This window comes from Amblyomma mixtum, chromosome 4, assembly GCF_055824585.1.
Source record: "Amblyomma mixtum isolate Tamu chromosome 4, ASM5582458v1, whole genome shotgun sequence".
In the NCBI taxonomy this organism is placed as follows: domain Eukaryota; kingdom Metazoa; phylum Arthropoda; class Arachnida; order Ixodida; family Ixodidae; genus Amblyomma; species Amblyomma mixtum.
The window spans coordinates 6,569,692-6,588,364 of NC_143015.1; the positions used below are offsets into that span (position 1 = coordinate 6,569,692).

Here is an 18,673-nt window from a genome sequence, read left to right on the forward strand (position 1 = left end):
ATTTATGAAATGTTCCGCTATCATTGTATACTCAGGTGTTATTTAAATTTGTCTCTTTGCTGTATCTTGTAATCTTTTTCTTGTGTTTTGCCACTCCCCCTCTGTAATGCCCCTGGCCCTGAGGGGTACGATAAATAAATAAAAGAAATAAATAGCTTGTGACTGCTGCTTATGCTGTTACTAAGAAACCTAATAAAACACTTTCCGAGTGCTACGTTTTAGTCCACATTTAATAGATTATTGCCTCTGATTCTCAAAGAAGTCACTATAACTGTACTCGTCGAATCGTTTTCTTACGCAGTTCTCTTACAGCTGCACTCCGCCATGGAGGAAGCTACCTGTTGGTGCTGTTGATGCACACATCTCATCATCAGGATGCTACCTCTTAATGCTGGTAATGCAGAAAAGTAAGCACAAGCAGCCTGCCTGGTATTTAGGACAATTAAGTGTCAGGATGGCACACCAAATCGCATACCAAGAAAGTCAGTTAACTTCCTTTGTGCTAATGTATGTTTATTAAAATCAGCTCAAAGCTTGATATCTACATCGATGTGGACTTCTAGCATACGTTTATCATCCTGTTTCACTGTTAATTCGGTAGTGTTTGCAGCCTTTAATGTTGGTCTTAAGACAATGTAAGCATTGTTTCACTGTGTGGGATTTTTTAGTTATTTTAGAGAGGCGTGTGTGTATGCATGCTCACTTTTTTCCACAGGCTTGTTATGTGCCTCATGGAACCTTCAAGTTCCAGGAGAAATTATATTACTTCTATGTTGTACAGGACGGTGGGCAGTATTTATATACACTAGGTGTTTCAGGGACGACTGAGTAGTTTTCAAAAATACATAGTATTACGAGTGTCAGCAGACATTGGAAAACTGGTGAATTGTATTTAGTGGGATGGTTTACTAGTTTCCGAAAATAACTTTTTATCTTGTGAAAATAAAATCAGCGCAAACGACACATGGGACGTAGGAGAGGAGAACATACACGACTGCGGCAGGCGCCAAGCCTGACGACAAGCGCGTGTCGTCATCAGGCATGTTCTTTCTTGCGTACCTTGTGTCGCTTGCGCTGATTTTTTTTACAAGATGGAGCATCAACTCACCCGGCAGCACGCCCTCATGCAATTAACTTTCCAACACAGTTCAGCAACTGGTTGCAATAAGGGATTTGTAGCCGGTCGTTAGTAGTAGACATATCAGTTTTTATAATTTACATAATGTGATTACCCTCGGCGCTGTGGCTGGAGAAAATTTGGCTGCATGGTGCAAAAATACATGCGCTTCTCAGGACATGAAGCTAAAGCAACCACTCCAGTGCATGCAACTGCTACAAATTTCTTAATTGCAACTAGACGCCTAACTCTAATCGTTAATAGGTTCAGTAATAAAAATTTATCAACCATCTTACTACGTAAGACGATTCACCAGTTTCCTGGTGCCCGCAAACACTGCTAATAGTGTGCTGAAAAAGCGATATTTTTACCTTAAAAAATATTCTTTGAAAATTACTTACCATTCCCGGAAACGGCTGGTATGTATGTACTGTAAGAAAGAGAGTTGGGGTTTGCTGCCTCAGCGGCTAGCGCTGCCGAAGGACAGGAAGAAGACAGAAGACGAAGCTTCTTCTTCATATGGTGAAGAAGAAGAAGCTGACGAAGCTCGGGTGCGCGCTTGCGAACGCCGGCCGTGCGCTCACAAAGCGGAGACTAATTATTCCGGCACATAAAAAGAATGTTTGGCGATTATTTGGGCGATCACAAAATTTCGTCCTTACAAATACGGGCGCCCGTTCGATGTCATTACCGATCACCATGCGCTTTGTTGGCTGTCGTCACTCAAAGATCCATCTGGCCGCCTCGCTCGTTGGGCTCTGCGTTTATAAGATTACGACATTCGGGTCATTTATCGTTCCGGTCGTAAACACTCCGACGACGACGCTCTCTCGCGCTCCCCTCTGACCTCTGAGCCTGACCCACCATCTATTTCCGGCCTCACACCTTTTCTTGACACTATTGATATGGCTTCTGAGCAGCGCAGGGATCCTTGGATTACTTATCTTCTGGATTTCCTAGCCAACCGCTCAGCGCGCCTCCCTTCTCGAGCGCTCCGTCGTCAAGCCCATCACTTTGCCGTGCGTGACCAGCTGCTGTACCGTCGGAACTACCTCCCCGATGGTCGCAAATGGCTGCTCGTGATTCCAAGGCATCTCCGCTCCGCCATTTGTGCCAGTTATCATGATGACCCGCAATGCGCTTATGCCGGTCTCCTGAAAACATTTACCCGCCTACGCCTTCTGTATTATTGCCGGGGCATGTACCGTTTTGTCCGCCAGTACGTACGCTCTTGCCTGGAATGTCGGCGTCGCAAGAACCCACCACCGCACTCACCTGCTCCTCTGCAACCTTTACCGTGTCCCGCCCGGCCATTCGACAGTGTTGGAATTGACCTTTATGGCCCTCGTCCCATCACTGCCGCAGGGCACCGCTGGATCATCGTCGCCATTGATCATCTCGCGCGCTATGCCGAAACTGCCTCATTGCCAGCTGCGACGGCCTCTGACGTAGCCGGTTTCATACTTCAGAACCTCATTCTTCGTCACGGTGCGCCTCGGGAATTGCTGAGCGACCGAGGTCGCGTTTTCTTGACCGGCGTCGTGGAAGCCCTCCTTCGGGAGTGTCATATTGTTCACCGCACGACGTCTTCGTACCATCCGCAGACGAACGGCATGACCGAGCGCTTTAACCGGACCCTCGGCGACATGATGGCCAAGTACCTTTCTGCTGATCTCTCAGACTGGGACCGCGTTCTACCTTTCGTTACATACGCCTACAACTCTGCAACGCAAGCCACTACTGGTTTTCCCCCGTATTTTCTTCTGTACGGGCGTGAGCCTTCCTACATCATGGACACCATACTCCCTTACCGCCCCGATTCGTCCGAATTTATAACCGTCTCTCAGGCCGCTGCGCATGCCGAAGAATGCCGTCAACTCGCCCGTTCCTTTACTTCACACAACCAGCACCGTCAGAACAGCTCCCGCGCCGCTTCTCCCGGTCTGCCGCCGCCTTATCTTCCGGACTCCTTGGTTTGGCTTTGGGTGCCCTCCTCCAGCCCAGGACAGTCTACAAAACTGCTGAGCAAATACCAGGGCCCCTATCGCGCTGTTCAGCAGGCATCGCCAGTTAATTATCTTGTGGAGCACATCACGCCTTCGTCTGACCATCGCCGTCGCGGCCGTGAAATTGTGCACTTAGACCGCCTGAAGCCCTACTACGACCCAGCCCTCGTCTCGTGCCCTTAGGCCGCCAGGATGGCGCCTTTTCACCCTGGAGGTATTGTAAGAAACAGAGTTGGGGTTTGCTGCCTCAGCGGCTAGCGCTGCCGAAGGAGAGGAAGAAGACAGAAGACGAAGCTCGGGTGCGCGCTTGCGAACGCCGGCCTGCTGAGAAGCACTGCTGCAGGGACAAGGACTGTGGCCGTCCGCACTAACTGTGCGAGTTTCCACATTACAGTACAGTACGGTCCATTGTTAAAGGGAACATGCGATCGCGTGCCTTCCGCGCTTCACGAAGCCCTGCCGCCTAGGTACGGCGAGAATAGGCGGCATCAGGCGCATGCGCGGAATTACCCAGCCGTCATGCTTACTGAGCATGCGTCTCGTGTCGACGATTCCCGCAAGTTCATGGCGGCAGCGCTCCCCGAAGCGTGGAGACCACGCGATCGCATGTTCCCTTTAACAATGAACCGTACTGTACATATAAGAAAAATCAAAGATATTTAATTTACGGCTTTTGGCTGGAGGGCCAGCCATTTTCATGTGTGCTACAGCATTTGAACAACAGAGCTTTTGTTTCGAATGCTGTCGTATGCTAGAAAAAGGCTGGTCCTCCAGCCGAAACGTCGTGAATTTAAGCCTGTTATCTTTTTGAATTAAAAGGAAGAAACAGCGCGTAGAAACAGGGACACACGAGGAAACCACACACACACAGCGCTGTTTCTTCCTTTCAAAAGCATTACCAACTAGCCCTGAGGAACCTTGCTGTTCTGTTTTTCAATTGCTATGTGTCAATTATTGTTGCTAAGAGGGAACTGAGGGGGTAGGTCTTCTGTGCCGAAGACAATTGTCTGTTCCCCTATTGTTCTCCTTAAAATACTTTGATGTGTCACACACGTCTTGTAGCGCTTAAGTACGTTAGGGCTTGTGTGCTATAAATGAATGTAATAATTGGCATTTTGCTTCTATTATTCTTTAAGCAGTCTAGGATACAGGGTTCACAAAATGATATTGAAGTGGTAAAATAATGTTGAAAGTGTCATAGAGTGTAGTTAACACGCACGTTTCCAAATGTTGATAAGCTGATGGTAAAAATTATACTTTCTTCGTCTTTCAGATAACGGGGGCCAACTGTCGGAAGAGTGTTGGTAGACATTGATGGTGAGTAGTTGGTAGGAGGTACAGCCTGTGTCAAAAGTTTGGAGCCCAGGGGCCTCCACTGTGTTGAGCCTCACTGTGTGGTTCGTGATGCATCTCCAGCGCTTCAAATTTCCTCTGGGTAAGGAGATTTCTGGTACTGCCTCCTTCAATGGGTAGGACTTCCCAGAATGCCTCAGGAGTCCCACTTCAAGGCTAAGAAGTAAACCCCCTGGGCTCTAAACTTTTTACAAAGACTATACATAGGAACTGTCGATAAGGGGATGATATCAAGTATAAAGACTTTTTATGTACTTCAGTCTTTTGTATTACGGTGGCCAGTTCGTTGAAAACGGTTCATAGGTTATTACTACAAAGTATAAAGACTTTTAAAAGACTTTCTGTTCAATGCTGACAGGTTCTATTAACATTAGTGTACAGACTTTCAAAAGAATGTTACTAAAATTTTTGTAAGGGCAGCTTTCTCTCTAGGTAACACTGAGAAAGTCTGTGAACCTTGCTAGCACCGTGCTAAAAAGTTGGCTGTCTTGAGACCACCTCACACATTGTCTGCAGAACAGTGGCATCGAATCTGGGCTGCAGGAACAGAAGAAATCGTTTCTCAAATAATTGAACTATTTTTCCTACAATTAATGGAGTAATTGGAAAGGCAGTGCTGACTTTTTTTTTGCAGCGCATATTAAGTGTTTCATTCACTGGTAAGGATAGCAAAGGAAGCCTGCACGAACACAGCATTGTGGAGGCCGACTGCAAAGGGATCTGGCGCCATTCGCCAACATGGCGTCCACCGAGTCGAGCCTCCCGTCGTGCCACACCTGGGCACCGGTGTGCTTTGCTTCCCAGTAACGGAGCCACCACTCACGGGATGACGGAAGGGGAGGTAGACATTTATGCTGACATTTGTTAATGTCAGCATGTCGACGATTTCGTGTCCGCAAGCGTGCTGGGAGCCATTTCTAGCTCGTGTGAGAGTTGAGGGGGAAAGAATGATTGTATTGGGTAGAGAATGATATGATGATGATGCGCGTCAAAAGTTGGTCGATGTGGAGTGATTAGTTAATTAGAGCCAAAAATGTCTCAGACGTCAAAATATTATCGGACGTCGGTACAGTACGATTACAAGAAAACAGTACTAGATATCAAAACTGGAAAAAAACGCAACCACGTCTCAGAAGTTGATAAAATATCTTTGTATGCGAAATTTGATTGATCTCGAGTACTTAGTTACAGGACAAAATGTCATTTAGGCGCCAAATAGTCCCGGAGTGTACATAGTGTGAGCACGTGAAAATAGCTGTAGAGGTAAAAATTGCAAGTAAAAAGAGAGGAGACAAAAGAGAGGAAAAGAGGCAAAAAAAATGGCTGAGGCTTAACTTGGTTAAGCCTGGAGAATGCGAAGCATCATCGTGTCGCGTAATTTGGAGGCGCACAACCACAGCGACGGCGCGAGGTGGGCCCCCGTTTCTCCACTGTCGTGACGTCATCGTGTCACGTGGTGTGACGTCATGTATCAGGTGATTTGGAGGCGCACAACCACAGCGACGGCGCGAGGTGGGCCCCCGTTTCTCCACTGTCGTGACGTCATCGTGTCACGTGGTGTGGCGTCATGTATCACGTGTCACGTGGTGTGGCATCATCGTGTCACGTGATTTGGAGGCGCACAACCACAGCGACGGCGCGAGGTGGGCCCCCGTTTCTCCACTGTCGTGACGTCATCGTGTCACGTGGTGTGACGTCATGTATCACGTGATTTGGAGGCGCACAACCACAGCGACGGCGCGAGGTGGGCCCCCGTTTCTCCACTGTCGTGACGTCATCGTGTCACGTGGTGTGACGTCATGTATCACGTGATTTGGAGGCGCATAACCACGGTGAAGGGCTGAAGTGGTAGCTAAAGTAGAATGCTTCGCATAAAAGAGGCAAACAGACTAAAGTGAAAAAAAGGGGCGACCAGTGGGATGGAGACATCAATGGACGCGTTCCTGATGAATGTATGGAGTTATGGCGTACTGTTTTTCTTTTTTTTTGGTAGGATGTGTGTATTGTGTACGCTTATTTTTGTTTGTCCCGAAACTGTTCAGAATCCGACTTTTATTTCATAAACGCAGTAACTCGTCTTCGCGTACCGCATTTATAGTGTACAGTATTGTGGTGGACCCAAAACTTGCCTTGTAAATTGATTTCCTTTGGAAATAAATATCAATAAAAACACAACAAAAATGCTCTCGCATTCTCCCAATGTGGGTCGCCGCAGGGGCCTCTAAAGTTTTTTATTCTGGTAGGCCAAGGTCCCTGTAATACCCACAATGCTGCACAAAACAGTGAGATGGAGTGTAGCTTTGGTGTCCGAAGCTATGGACATCTCGCGGCCGCGCATGCGCTGTCTTGATGACGCCAGATCCATCTACAAACAACGTGAATGTTTCCTACTCCAAAACGTCTGCTGTGCAACTCTCAGTGTTTCGTACCGAAATTCAGTTTGAACAACCAAAGTAGGGAGAAGAAAAAGTTAGCTTTATCGATCATCCAGGGTTGAAAATAGTCCCCGAGCAGTTTTAAATTATTGTTTCCTCCCACCCATGGATGTGCTCAGCCGGGCGTGTTGTAGCGGACGACCACGTTGGTCCTCTCTCGGATCCACTTAGTCATGATCCACTTGGAGCCAGACAGTACGGGGCACCCCACGTGCTTCGTGCGCAGGTCAACCCTCCTCTTCTGGTGCCAGAAAGAAGAGTCCTTGGGGGTCTCGTTTCCCTCGTACGGTTCCAAGCCGTACCAGAAGAGGGCGTCACCGACACGCGGCTTCACCCCGATGCCCAGAAGAGTGAAGGCGGTGGCTCCACCTGCCGCCACGTCCGTGAGGTACGCCATAAAGGTGGCCAACCGCTCTCCGTCAATGACGCTGGATGGGTCTGCAGCTTGTTCGAAGCTTCTGGCGTCCGTGTGTGGCGTGTAGTGACCGCCGAGGCCGTAGTTGCCCACCTCGTAGGCCTCGGCCGACTCCAGCGAGAGATGCGTCGCCGTGGCTATGCGTCGACTCAGGCGCTGAAGGAGAGGATCGCAGTCACAATACGACGATACCTGCAATCAGAATTGCCCCCGAAATTCCAACAAAAATCAATGTATGTGAAATTTCGTTTTAATGAAGCGAACATTTCGTCCCAGTTGATATAACAAATCTGTTTTACTTGACAGCGGTGATTTATAGCGACTACATCGCACCAATTATGTCAGCCTCTGACCGCCTGCAGTACTACAGATCAGTAGCGTGGCTTTTTGGGCTTGTTGGTACATAGTTTCAATATACTGTAGCGCAGCAAAAGACGAGGACACAAGAGACGAGAAACGAACAGCACGAGCGCTAACTTCCAACAAATTTTATTCTCCTGAAGCATCACATTTATACGCCAGAAAACAGTAATCACATGTGCGAACAGTATCAATTCCTTAGAAACCCGAGCTCTTTATCTGAGAGGAGAATGGAAGGTGTGCTTACACACGCGCATCCTGACCTATTTATCTTTTCGGCTTCAATGATTTCGCGCGTTACCCTTTCTCTGCTTTTTCCTATTACCCGACATTTATCAAAGAAAGGCTTACAGGTTTTTGAGTTGCATGCGAGAATGTGGTCAACGAGCGATCCGCCTTGCCCGTTTCTGACGTTGCGAGCGTGTTCCATTAGGCGCTCGTTCAGACATCTCCCCGTCTGGCCGATATAGTGTTTCCCGCATGACAAGGGTATCTTATACACAACACCTTCATCGCACGTGACGTATGGCTTCTGGTGCCTAGTTGTGCATCCGCGCGCTTTGTTTGTGTTGGGTTTTCCCAGTCTGCACAACGTTGCAAGTTTTTTCGGCGCCGAGAACACGACGGTCGCATTCGCTCGTTGACCAATTCTTTTCAAATTGTGGGAAATCTTGTGAAGATAAGGCAATACAACAAGGTTTTTTCGTTCACGAGGAACCGCGTTTGGGTGACAGTGATTTTCTAGTTTCATTTTCTTAACAAGTTTTTCGGCAACAGATACTTGAACATGGGAGGGGTACCCGGCATTAGTCAGCCTCTTGGACTGCTCTTGAAAACTATCGGTCATCATGTGCGGACAAGATTTCTGGAGAGCATTTTGAAAACATAAATTGACAATACCTCTTTTTACCAGTTTTGAATGAGCGGAGTGATATGGCAGCATCGGCTTGTTGCTACGCGGCTGGTAGGCCCAGCATATGTGATGAGTGTGAAAGGTGAAGTTAATATCTAAAAATCTAATGGAGTTATTGATGGGCAATTCGCATGTTAAAACAAGCGGTTTAAAATGTTCTTTCATGATAGTTAAATTGCTATGAGCCTTTGGCTTAAGTGAGCCGTTGTCACACTTAACAAGAATAAAAAAATCATCAACAAATCTAAAGACCTTGATTACGTCCAAGCTGTCTAAGTGGCTGGAAACAGCCTTGTCAAGTTTGGATAAAAACAGATTACTCAGAATCGGCGCTATGCACGACCCGATGCATATCCCTTCTTTCTGAAGGTAGGGTTTTCCTTCCCAGTTAATGAACGTTGACTGCAAGTAAATAGCTAAAATTTCTGAAAAACTGCTCGCCGACACACCCGCCGCGTTCTGGAAAGCGACACACCCGAACTCATCTATGTACTCCTCTACACCACACAGCACCTTGTCGTTCGGCAGCGAGTAATATAGATCCTTAACATCCACAGAAAATGCAACAATGCTGTCATCAGAGCGCGACCAAACGAAGTCTAAAATTTCGTCAGATTTCTTAACCATAAAAGGGTCGTCGAGAGGTAAAAGGTTAAGTTTGCTTTGTAAGTACATTGAAACTGTTTTTTGCCATGTGCCAGTTTCAGAAATGATCACCCTGAATGGTATTTCCGGTTTATGGGTTTTTGCACTGAAAAACACGTCTAAAAAATCTTTTCGTGCATCGCCTATTTCTTTAGCCAGCTTGGTAAGGTTTAACTTGTTGCATAGCTTCTTCGCTTTAGCTTTTACTTTAGACATCATTACTTCGTTGCGGCAGTTAAATACAGAGGACACGGCTTCGTCAGCCTTGGATTTGTAAAGTTCACAGGATAGAATAGCAAAACCACCTTCTTTATCAGCAGGCAGCACGACCAGGTCCTGTTCCTTGATGAAGGACTCGACGCGCTTCAGGGGTAGCTTGGAAGATCCTGGCTTTGAGCATTGCAAAACGTCGACTCCTTCTGGGATGCAGCGGTCGTGATCTAGTTGCGTTGCACGCTGCGACACTTGGCGTACCATCGCAAGTAGTTGTGCAGCTGACGGCTGAGTTGTGCGGAGCAGGACCTGGTCGTGCTGCCTGCTGATAAAGAAGGTGGTTTTGCTATTCTATCCTGTGAACTTTACAAATCCAAGGCTGACGAAGCCGTGTCCTCTGTATTTAACTGCCGCAACGAAGTAATGATGTCTAAAGTAAAAGCTAAAGCGAAGAAGCTATGCAACAAGTTAAACCTTACCAAGCTGGCTAAAGAAATAGGCGATGCACGAAAAGATTTTTTAGACGTGTTTTTCAGTGCAAAAACCCATAAACCGGAAACACCATTCAGGGTGATCATTTCTGAAACTGGCACATGGCAAAAAACAGTTTCAATGTACTTACAAAGCAAACTTAACCTTTTACCTCTCGACGACCCTTTTATGGTTAAGAAATCTGACGAAATTTTAGACTTCGTTCGGTCGCGCTCTGATGACAGCATTGTTGCATTTTCTGTGGATGTTAAGGATCTATATTACTCGCTGCCGAACGACAAGGTGCTGTGTGGTGTAGAGGAGTACATAGATGAGTTCGGGTGTGTCGCTTTCCAGAACGCGGCGGGTGTGTCGGCGAGCAGTTTTTCAGAAATTTTAGCTATTTACTTGCAGTCAACGTTCATTAACTGGGAAGGAAAACCCTACCTTCAGAAAGAAGGGATATGCATCGGGTCGTGCATAGCGCCGATTCTGAGTAATCTGTTTTTATCCAAACTTGACAAGGCTGTTTCCAGCCACTTAGACAGCTTGGACGTAATCAAGGTCTTTAGATTTGTTGATGATTTTTTTATTCTTGTTAAGTGTGACAACGGCTCACTTAAGCCAAAGGCTCATAGCATTTTAACTATCATGAAAGAACATTTTAAACCGCTTGTTTTAACATGCGAATTACCCATCAATAACTCCATTAGATTTTTAGATATTAACTTCACCTTTCACACTCATCACATATGCTGGGCCTACCAGCCGCGTAGCAACAAGCCGATGCTGCCATATCACTCCGCTCATTCAAAACTGGTAAAAAGAGGTATTGTCAATTTATGTTTTCAAAATGCTCTCCAGAAATCTTGTCCGCACATGATGACCGATAGTTTTCAAGAGCAGTCCAAGAGGCTGACTAATGCCGGGTACCCCTCCCATGTTCAAGTATCTGTTGCCGAAAAACTTGTTAAGAAAACGAAACTAGAAAATCGCTGTCACCCAAACGCGGTTCCTCGTGAACGAAAAAACCTTGTTGTATTGCCTTATCTTCACAAGATTTCCCACAATTTGAAAAGAATTGGTCAACGAGCGAATGCGACCGTCGTGTTCTCGGCGCCGAAAAAACTTGCAACGTTGTGCAAACTGGGAAAACCCAACACAAACAAAGCGTGCGGATGCACAACTAGGCACCAGAAGCCATACGTCACGTGCGATGAAGGTGTTGTGTATAAGATACCCTTGTCATGCGGGAAACACTATATCGGCCAGACGGGGAGATGTCTGAACGAGCGCCTAATGGAACACGCTCGCAACGTCAGAAACGAGCAAGGCGGATCGCTCGTTGACCACATTCTCGCATGCAACTCAAGAAACCTGTAAGCCTTTCTTTGATAAATGTCGGGTAATAGGAAAAAGCAGAGAAAGGGTAACGCGCGAAATCATTGAAGCCGAAAAGATAAATAGGTCAGGATGCGCGTGTGTAAGCACACCTTCCATTCTCCTCTCAGATAAAGAGCTCGGGTTTCTAAGGAATTGATACTGTTCGCACATGTGATTACTGTTTTCTGGCGTATAAATGTGATGCCTCAGGAGAATAAAATTTGTTGGAAGTTAGCGCTCGTGCTGTTCGTTTCTCGTCTCTTGTGTCCTCGTCTTTTGCTGCGCTACAGTATATTGAGTACTACAGATCACGTAGTCATCAAAATAGTTGAAAATGCCTGCAGCAATAGTCTTCTCCCCACCTTTTTTTTCCGCCTTGGTCTCAACTCCGGCTGGCGTAGTTAGAGGAGGACGATGCTATTGCACCAACTTCTTCGATATGATGAGCCGAGGCGGAGCTTTTGCTCCATAAATATAAACTGAAAATTGATTTTCGCAGAAAGGAAACGGCGCATTACGTCTCACATCCCGTTGGTACACGTCAACATCGGCGCAAGGAAAGGGGTGTGAGAGAAGGAAGGAAAATATGCCGTATTGGAGGTCTCCGGAGTAATTTCGACCACCTGGGAATCTTTAACTTGCAGTTACATGGTACTGCACATGGGAGCCTTTTTCACTTCGCCTCCATGTAAACCCGGCCGCCGCGGCCGCGTTCGCGAACTACGGTGCTTTGGCTCGTTATCCTAGAGTCACTGGAAGTTTTTTCAGTGAGTCCACAGTACCCGAGCGCTCCATCAACAGAAGTTACATAACCGCTAGGGCGCTAAGGAAGGGATGGCAGGGGTGGTGCCAGTAAACATTTATTGACTATTGTGCAGAAGGAGGTGTTTGGCCAAGGACGTATAGGCCCAGGTCCTCACACATAGAGGTGGAGTTCCTATTCAAGAGCTCCAATTGGGTTTAACAGCCCCCGCACCCCGGCGATCAAAGTCCGTTGGGACTGCACGTAATGGCAGCTGAGCAGCGACGCCTCTCAGGCGTCCCTGGAAGGGCGGGACAAGGAAGGTTGGCAAGGCTGGGGATTCGAACGAAAGACCCAGGCCACCTGGAAGACGTCCTGGAACGTCGCTCCACACAGGCTGAAGCCGCCATCAGATTCTGAGTTGAAGTGCTTCAAGACTGCCGAGCACAGCATTCTATTTATAAAAAAGTTGGAGGCTTATCAAGGTTAAGCCCAGTGGATGCGAAGCAGCCTTCGTTTTGCATTCTTATTATTAACGTCCTTAGCGTTTGGAGGCATCTTGACCGCATACGCGCCCGGCGCAAAGACGCTGGCGCGGTTGCGGGCACAGAGACTGACGCGACGGCGGGCGCGCGCCGCTTCATCCCTGGCGTGACGTCACATATCACGTGATGCAGCGATGGTGGCGCCGCCGCCGCGTCGCGCGCGACGGCGCGAACCGAAGCGTGGAGGCCTCCGCCGGGCGACGTCCGACGGCGCGATATGAGGCCCCATCTGCAGCCGGTGTGACGTCATCACGTGACGTCACATCATGTGATCTCACTTCAAGATCAATGGTGGCCACCGCCGGGTGGCGACCGACGGCGCGATATGAGGCCCCATCTACAGACGGTGTGACGTCATCACGTGACGTCATGTCACGTGACCTACTTGAAGGTCAATGGTGGCCACCGTCGGGCGCCGCGCGAAGGCCCGAAACCTACGTTAATATGCTTCGCATAAAATTTTGAGAAGGAGCCCTCCCTCTGCTCTCCATCTCGGGGGACCCTTACAGGGTTCCGGAGAGCGAAAATGACTGCCCTTACAATAAGTAGTGATGTCCTTGAATGTAATTAGAGATTGGGTGGGCTCGGAGTGGCTTCCAGAGCAAAGGTGAGTACCCGGGGAGAGAGCGCGCGGGTCTGATCGGTAAACTCATTGCCCTGGAGTAGGATGCACCTGGCGAGAGGTATCCAACCCAGCTCATAATTCTCACTACCTCCCTGAGAGGTTGCAGTTAATGGTTGATCGCGAGAGTTCACTCACCGTTGTCAGCGCTAACGCATCCAGCCCACATCTCTCTCTCTCATCACCCCACGTACCTATAACGCGATTAAGGCATCCACTGACCCAGAGAGCTAGTTATGCGTACATTCTTTCCTTAAAATGATCGGAGTGTAAAACACTGACAACGCCAATGAAAACAATGAACGCCGACTGACTATGGCTCCAGCGAAATCTTTCTGTCCCAAATAGGTAAATTGGTTTTTTTTAAGGAAAGGAAAGGAGAGGTGTCAGTCTCACATATCTCGGTGGACACCTGAACCGCGCCGCAAGGAAAGAGAGGAGGGTGGGAGTGAAAGAAAACCAAATAGGCTCAACGTTGCCAATACCAACGTATGCAGCGCACATTTTCGCTACCGCCACTTAGCTTAAAGCCCGATTGACGTGTCTACTCTTTCTAAGAGAGCAGTTATTCCATAGGTTTCGCAGCTTAAAGCGCGACTAAGGTGTCCACCACGGGTTAGAACGGTGGCGGCAAAACCGCGGAACGCAGAAACGGGACCCAAAGAGCTGCGCACTGAAATAAAAGTTCCCTCCGAAGTAGGGTTCGAAGCCTGGCTGGAGTGAGCAGATAAGCTCTGCTGGCTTCGCAACCAGTAGAATTCTCTATTCGTCCCTTTATCTCCGCCTACCGAAACAAGAATAGGATGAAGCTTGCAAGGGTAGACGTGCAGGCTAGTTGGTGAACCATGATTAAAACAGCGCAAAAGACAGGGACACAGATAGAAAAGACACACACAGCGGTGTGTGTCTTTTCTATCTGTGTCCCTGTCTTTTGCGCTGTTTTAAATAATCATAAAAATAGGACGCCCTTTACGCATTCGGCGGACGCGGTTGTTGCGACGCGCGTCTCTTCTTTCACTCTTTCCTCTTATCTTTCAACTCTCCTCTATCTGCACCTGGCAGCGGTGGTTGCTCGGCGAGCCAGTCGGCAGGCCCGTGCACTTTCCTTTTCATCTTTTTCTCAGTCACAACAACAACAAAATTGTTGAACATCCCTTGCCTCCCCATCACCTCAAACGGCCGGCTTATGGCCCTTGGGGTGGTGAATACTTTGCGGAATTCTGGGAGGCGCACCTTACAAACCAGTGTCGCTAACGGAGTCGAGTCACCACCATCTTGCTCGACTCCACATCCAACACACCACTCCCATGAAATACAGGTGTCACATCCCAGAACTGTGGAGACGCGCCCTCCATGTGGGACCTCTTCCAAAGAACATGTCATACGAAGGCCATAATGGTCGGCGTCTGGCACGAGCGGAAGCCCTAGCCCGACATATGGCAACAATACAGGTGTATACCACGTGGGCGCATCGTGCCCTCACCATGGGGGATGATACACGGTCGCGGTAGTTCACAACAGCAACACAGTTAACGGCCTCCCCTTGAGAGCCGCAGTGCAACACAAGCAGAAGGGGTCGCGGCTGCTAACGTCTAACAAGGCTCCACTCCCTTCCTAGCCTACTGAATCCACCAAAATTGCCTACGGGATACGGACCCCGCGCACCGTTACCTTATATGGGCCCTGCTCATCAGGGGTTTGCAGGAAACGAGGCAGCAGACAGTCGCCCGCGCGCTCTCACCGGGTTGTTTTCTCCTCCCCACCCGATCAAAAACCTGACTAATTCGGTCTATACTTTCCGCAGTATCTGTCTCACATACCTCGGCGGACACCTGAACCGCGCCGTAAGGGAAGAGAGGAAGGTGGGAGTGAAAGAAGGAAGAGAGAAAGAGGTGCCGTAGTGGAAAAAAAATATGTTACAACCTACTATCAATGTAACCATCGCCTTTACCCTCGCCCATGTATAAATGCTTCGAGAAGGTTGATGAGCGGCTCCTTCTCCGCCTCATCATCCATACATTGCTATGTCCGCCAGCACTAAAACATCTTGATCCCTTCTTTGATGGCAGCTGCCCGCACTATGGTGCGTTGTCTTCGGACACCTATCACATGGTGTGGGCCTGCCCCTCCAAACCAGCTATTCCCCCCGTCCCGAACCCAACCCGGGAGGACTGGGAGGCGACCCTGCTCGGCTGCCACGACTTACAGGATCAACAAGCCTTAGTCGGCTTGTTGATCCTTTCTAGGGACCTCCTCCTAGTGCTTGCAAGGATCGGTTCCTTATGGGCTGATCCAAACATACCTCCTGTCCCTTGCTAATGTCTTCACCACCACCACCAACTGCACTCAAGGGGGGAACGCCGTGATCGACAGCTGGAGCGGTCACACGCCACGTGGGCTCTGCCAATGATGGCTCTTTTTCGCGGTCCTCAACTCTTTTTCCAAGCTAGCTTGACGCCATCGTCTCCGGCTACCTAAGCGGCATCCGTGGACACCAGATTTGTTAAAGTGCGCGGAATTTTGGGCAATTTTCAGTGCATTGAAGACCTTGCCACACCGCTGCGGCGCTAAGCCTAACGGTGTGACTCATCGACGAGCGCAGCTGACGTCATCAAACGGATGACGGGTGTCCACCGAGATATGTGAGACAGCTACTGCGTAATTTCCTTTCTTCAAATAAAATTTTCATTTTCTTCATTACGGCCCCTCTTTCTTCTTCCACTCCCACTTCCTCCCTTTCTCTACAAACGGATGACGAGTTTCCACCGAGTTATGCAAGACAGTTACTGCGTAATTTTATTCCCTCAAATACAATTTTCTTTTTCTTCCTTACCATTGTTTCTCTTTCTTCTTCAGCTAACACTTCCCCATTTCCTGTACGGTGCGTTTCGAATGTTCACCGAGATGACAGAGAATTACTGCGCCATTTCCTTTCCTCGAAAAGAGTTGTGATCAAAGGTGTTTCCAACCGGCAAGGCATCGCGCCGAACGGGTGGTAACGGTAAATTGGTTTTTGAGGGAAGGAAATGGCGCAGTATCTGTCTCACATACCTCGGCGGACACCTGAACCGCGCCGTAAGGGAAGAGAGGAAGGTGGGAGTGAAAGAAGGAAGAGAGAAAGAGGTGCCGTAGTGGAGGTCTCCGGAATAATTTCGACTACCTGGGGATCTTTAACGTGCACTGACATCGCACACAACACGTGCGCCTCTTGCGTTTCGCCTCCATCGAAACGCGGCAGCCGCGGCCGGGTTCGACCCCGGGTACTCCAGCTCGGTAGACGAGCACCTTACCACTGAGCCACCGCGCCGGGTGACGTTCTTTGGAATCTCTGGCAGCGCTACAACACGCTGTCGAGTCCTACTCCTAAAGGCGAAGCTCTTTAAGCGCCGTTAATTAGCAGTTAATTAGTATTTATTCATTAGCCAGTAATCAGTCATTAATTAGTAATTTGTCATCACTTAGTAATTACTACCTATGTATGACGTTCTCCAATGGTGACGTCACCAGTGCCACAGAGGCAGTCAAAGTGGTGCGGAAAACGCTTTCGCCTCTACGCACTTCAGACAGTCAAAGTGTGCCCCTTGAATTTCTGATCTGGTCGATCTGGTGTGTCTGAATAGTCCAAATCAGGATGAAAAATCTCCCCAAATGAGAGAGCGCCCATACAAGACGCATGGTTGCTAGCCAGTTCAACCCACAATAACAAGAGCGCTCTATTTTTCTAATACTACTATTTTTCTAATACTAATACTGTTTCTCAGACTAATAATGTAGCGCCCTTTCTCTGTCTCACCTTGCTAATACGTTTCCAACTGGTAGAACCCGCCACCGCATTCGTGGGTGAGTAGATGGCGGCCCGTGTGAATCCCTCGCGCGCTCCAGCTCGGATGTAATTCACTTCCGCCAAAGTGAGAAAGCCTGGGAAGACTACGATGCGTGGTTGCAATGACAGCACTTCGATCTTGAACGGCTGCAGGATGAGACGAGGGTCTCCGTAGTTCGTAGACATTGTGCAGAACAATTCGCGGCTAGATGGCCTCAGATCTCCCTCCTGAACGCACACGGATTTATATTCACCAACGTCCGACTTCGGCGGAGCAGGGTAGCGAAGCGGCCGCTTGGACCTTCTCGACCTTCGCAGCAGCGGCCATCGCTCGTCGTTGTCCAGCAGCCAGCGAAGACCCAACTCCAGTTTGCGGGGTCTGCCGCTGTCGAGAGCAGAAGCTATCGCTAACACAGCACGGGACCAGGCTGACGTGTTGCCGAACGGTCCCACCGTGGAGCAACCCCTTGCCACTTCCTTGAGGTCTTCGGGCGAAGCGGCCGGTAGCAGACGAGACTTCATGGCCGCCATCTTTGTCGCTGGAATGTCGTAGACCTGCTGGAGCTTGCAAATCCCGGCGGCCGCTCCGGTGACGTCACTGTCCGCAGGCCAATGCTTCCGCAAGGAAGGTGAACTGAAAGCCGAGCGAAGGCGTCTTAAGGCGGGACGCTCTTTCCAGACCGACCAGTATACGTGGAAGACTGCAAGGCGGCTAACGGAAAGGAATACTCGCAATACCTCGGGCCCGCGTCGTCGCCGCGCAACGTCCTGGAGCTTTTCATGGAGAGCCTCTGCCTCGTACAGGTGGTGCTCTTGCAGAAGGAGAAAGAATCGGCCGTCCTCAAGCGAGGTGCTTTCGGTGTCGATGGACTTTTGCATGTCCTGCGTGGAAGTGAACAGGTCCGAGTAGCACAAGGCTACGTGCAGCTCCGCCGTAATGAAGATTGCGCTGCGCAGTGGAAGCAACATGTCTCCATGCGCTGGAACTTTTCTGTTTCTTCTTCTTCTTCTTCTTCTTCACCTCATTATAATGGCACATACCCACGTGGGGGGATTGGCCAAGGTGTAGTGGTATACATAAGAAAATTTTCATAGGATTAAACGTGAAATTTGAAAAATGTATTCATGAAAAACGACAGAAGAATAATTGAAGTGAAATAACAAAGAACATTTTGGCGAGAATAATAATAATTAAAAAAAAAAAACTCCGAGATTTTTAAAGGAGTTAGCAAATCAACCTACCAGTTGCAATTATGTAATCATGTAGATTTCCACAAATTGAACTTAAAGCAAATCCTTTGGCGCTCGCTCCGAACGATAACAACACTGGCATAGATAACGGGAGCCCTAACCTGGAGAGAGGGACCTCCAGGTAAATCTTTCTCTGAAGTGCGAACTTTGGACAGTAGAGCAGGAAATGGTCCACAGATTCAACGACCCCGCATGAGTCACATAGGTTTGTTGGAGACCAGCCACATCTGCATAGGTATAAATTTAAACTGGGAATCCTGCACCGCAGTCGCGTCATTGATACCTCACACTGCCTGGTGTTACACGAACGGACGTTCCATTTATACGCTAAGTGCTGATAATCAGCAGTATTTAGTAGGGGATCGCGTAACCTGGCTGA

The 18,673-nt window shown here is 48.7% G+C and overlaps 1 protein-coding gene across 1 annotated transcript; it reads right to left on the reverse strand.

Moving 5' to 3' along the window:
- Positions 1–7,013: 7,013 nt before the first annotated feature.
- Positions 7,014–18,042, reverse strand: LOC149345560 (prolyl 4-hydroxylase subunit alpha-2-like). Its single transcript, XM_089586114.1, has 2 exons — positions 17,014–18,042; positions 7,014–7,518 (listed from the first exon to the last, which is right to left on the reverse strand). Exons 1-2 carry the CDS (start codon positions 18,010–18,012, stop codon positions 7,027–7,029), a joined length of 1,491 nt encoding a protein of 496 aa, XP_089442240.1. The 5' UTR covers positions 18,013–18,042; the 3' UTR covers positions 7,014–7,026.
- Between the last annotated feature and the right edge of the window lie 631 nt (positions 18,043–18,673).

What these genes read in the sequence shown, in the direction of transcription:
- LOC149345560 (XM_089586114.1), bottom strand. Translation starts at nt 18,012, where the DNA reads ATGTTGCTTCCACTGCGCAGCGCAATCTTCATTACGGCGGAGCTGCAC. An exon ending in GTTGGAAACGTATTAGCAAG is followed by an intron (nt 7,519 to 17,013) that starts GTGAGACAGAGA and finishes TTCTGATTGCAG; the next exon opens with GTATCGTCGTATTGTGACTG.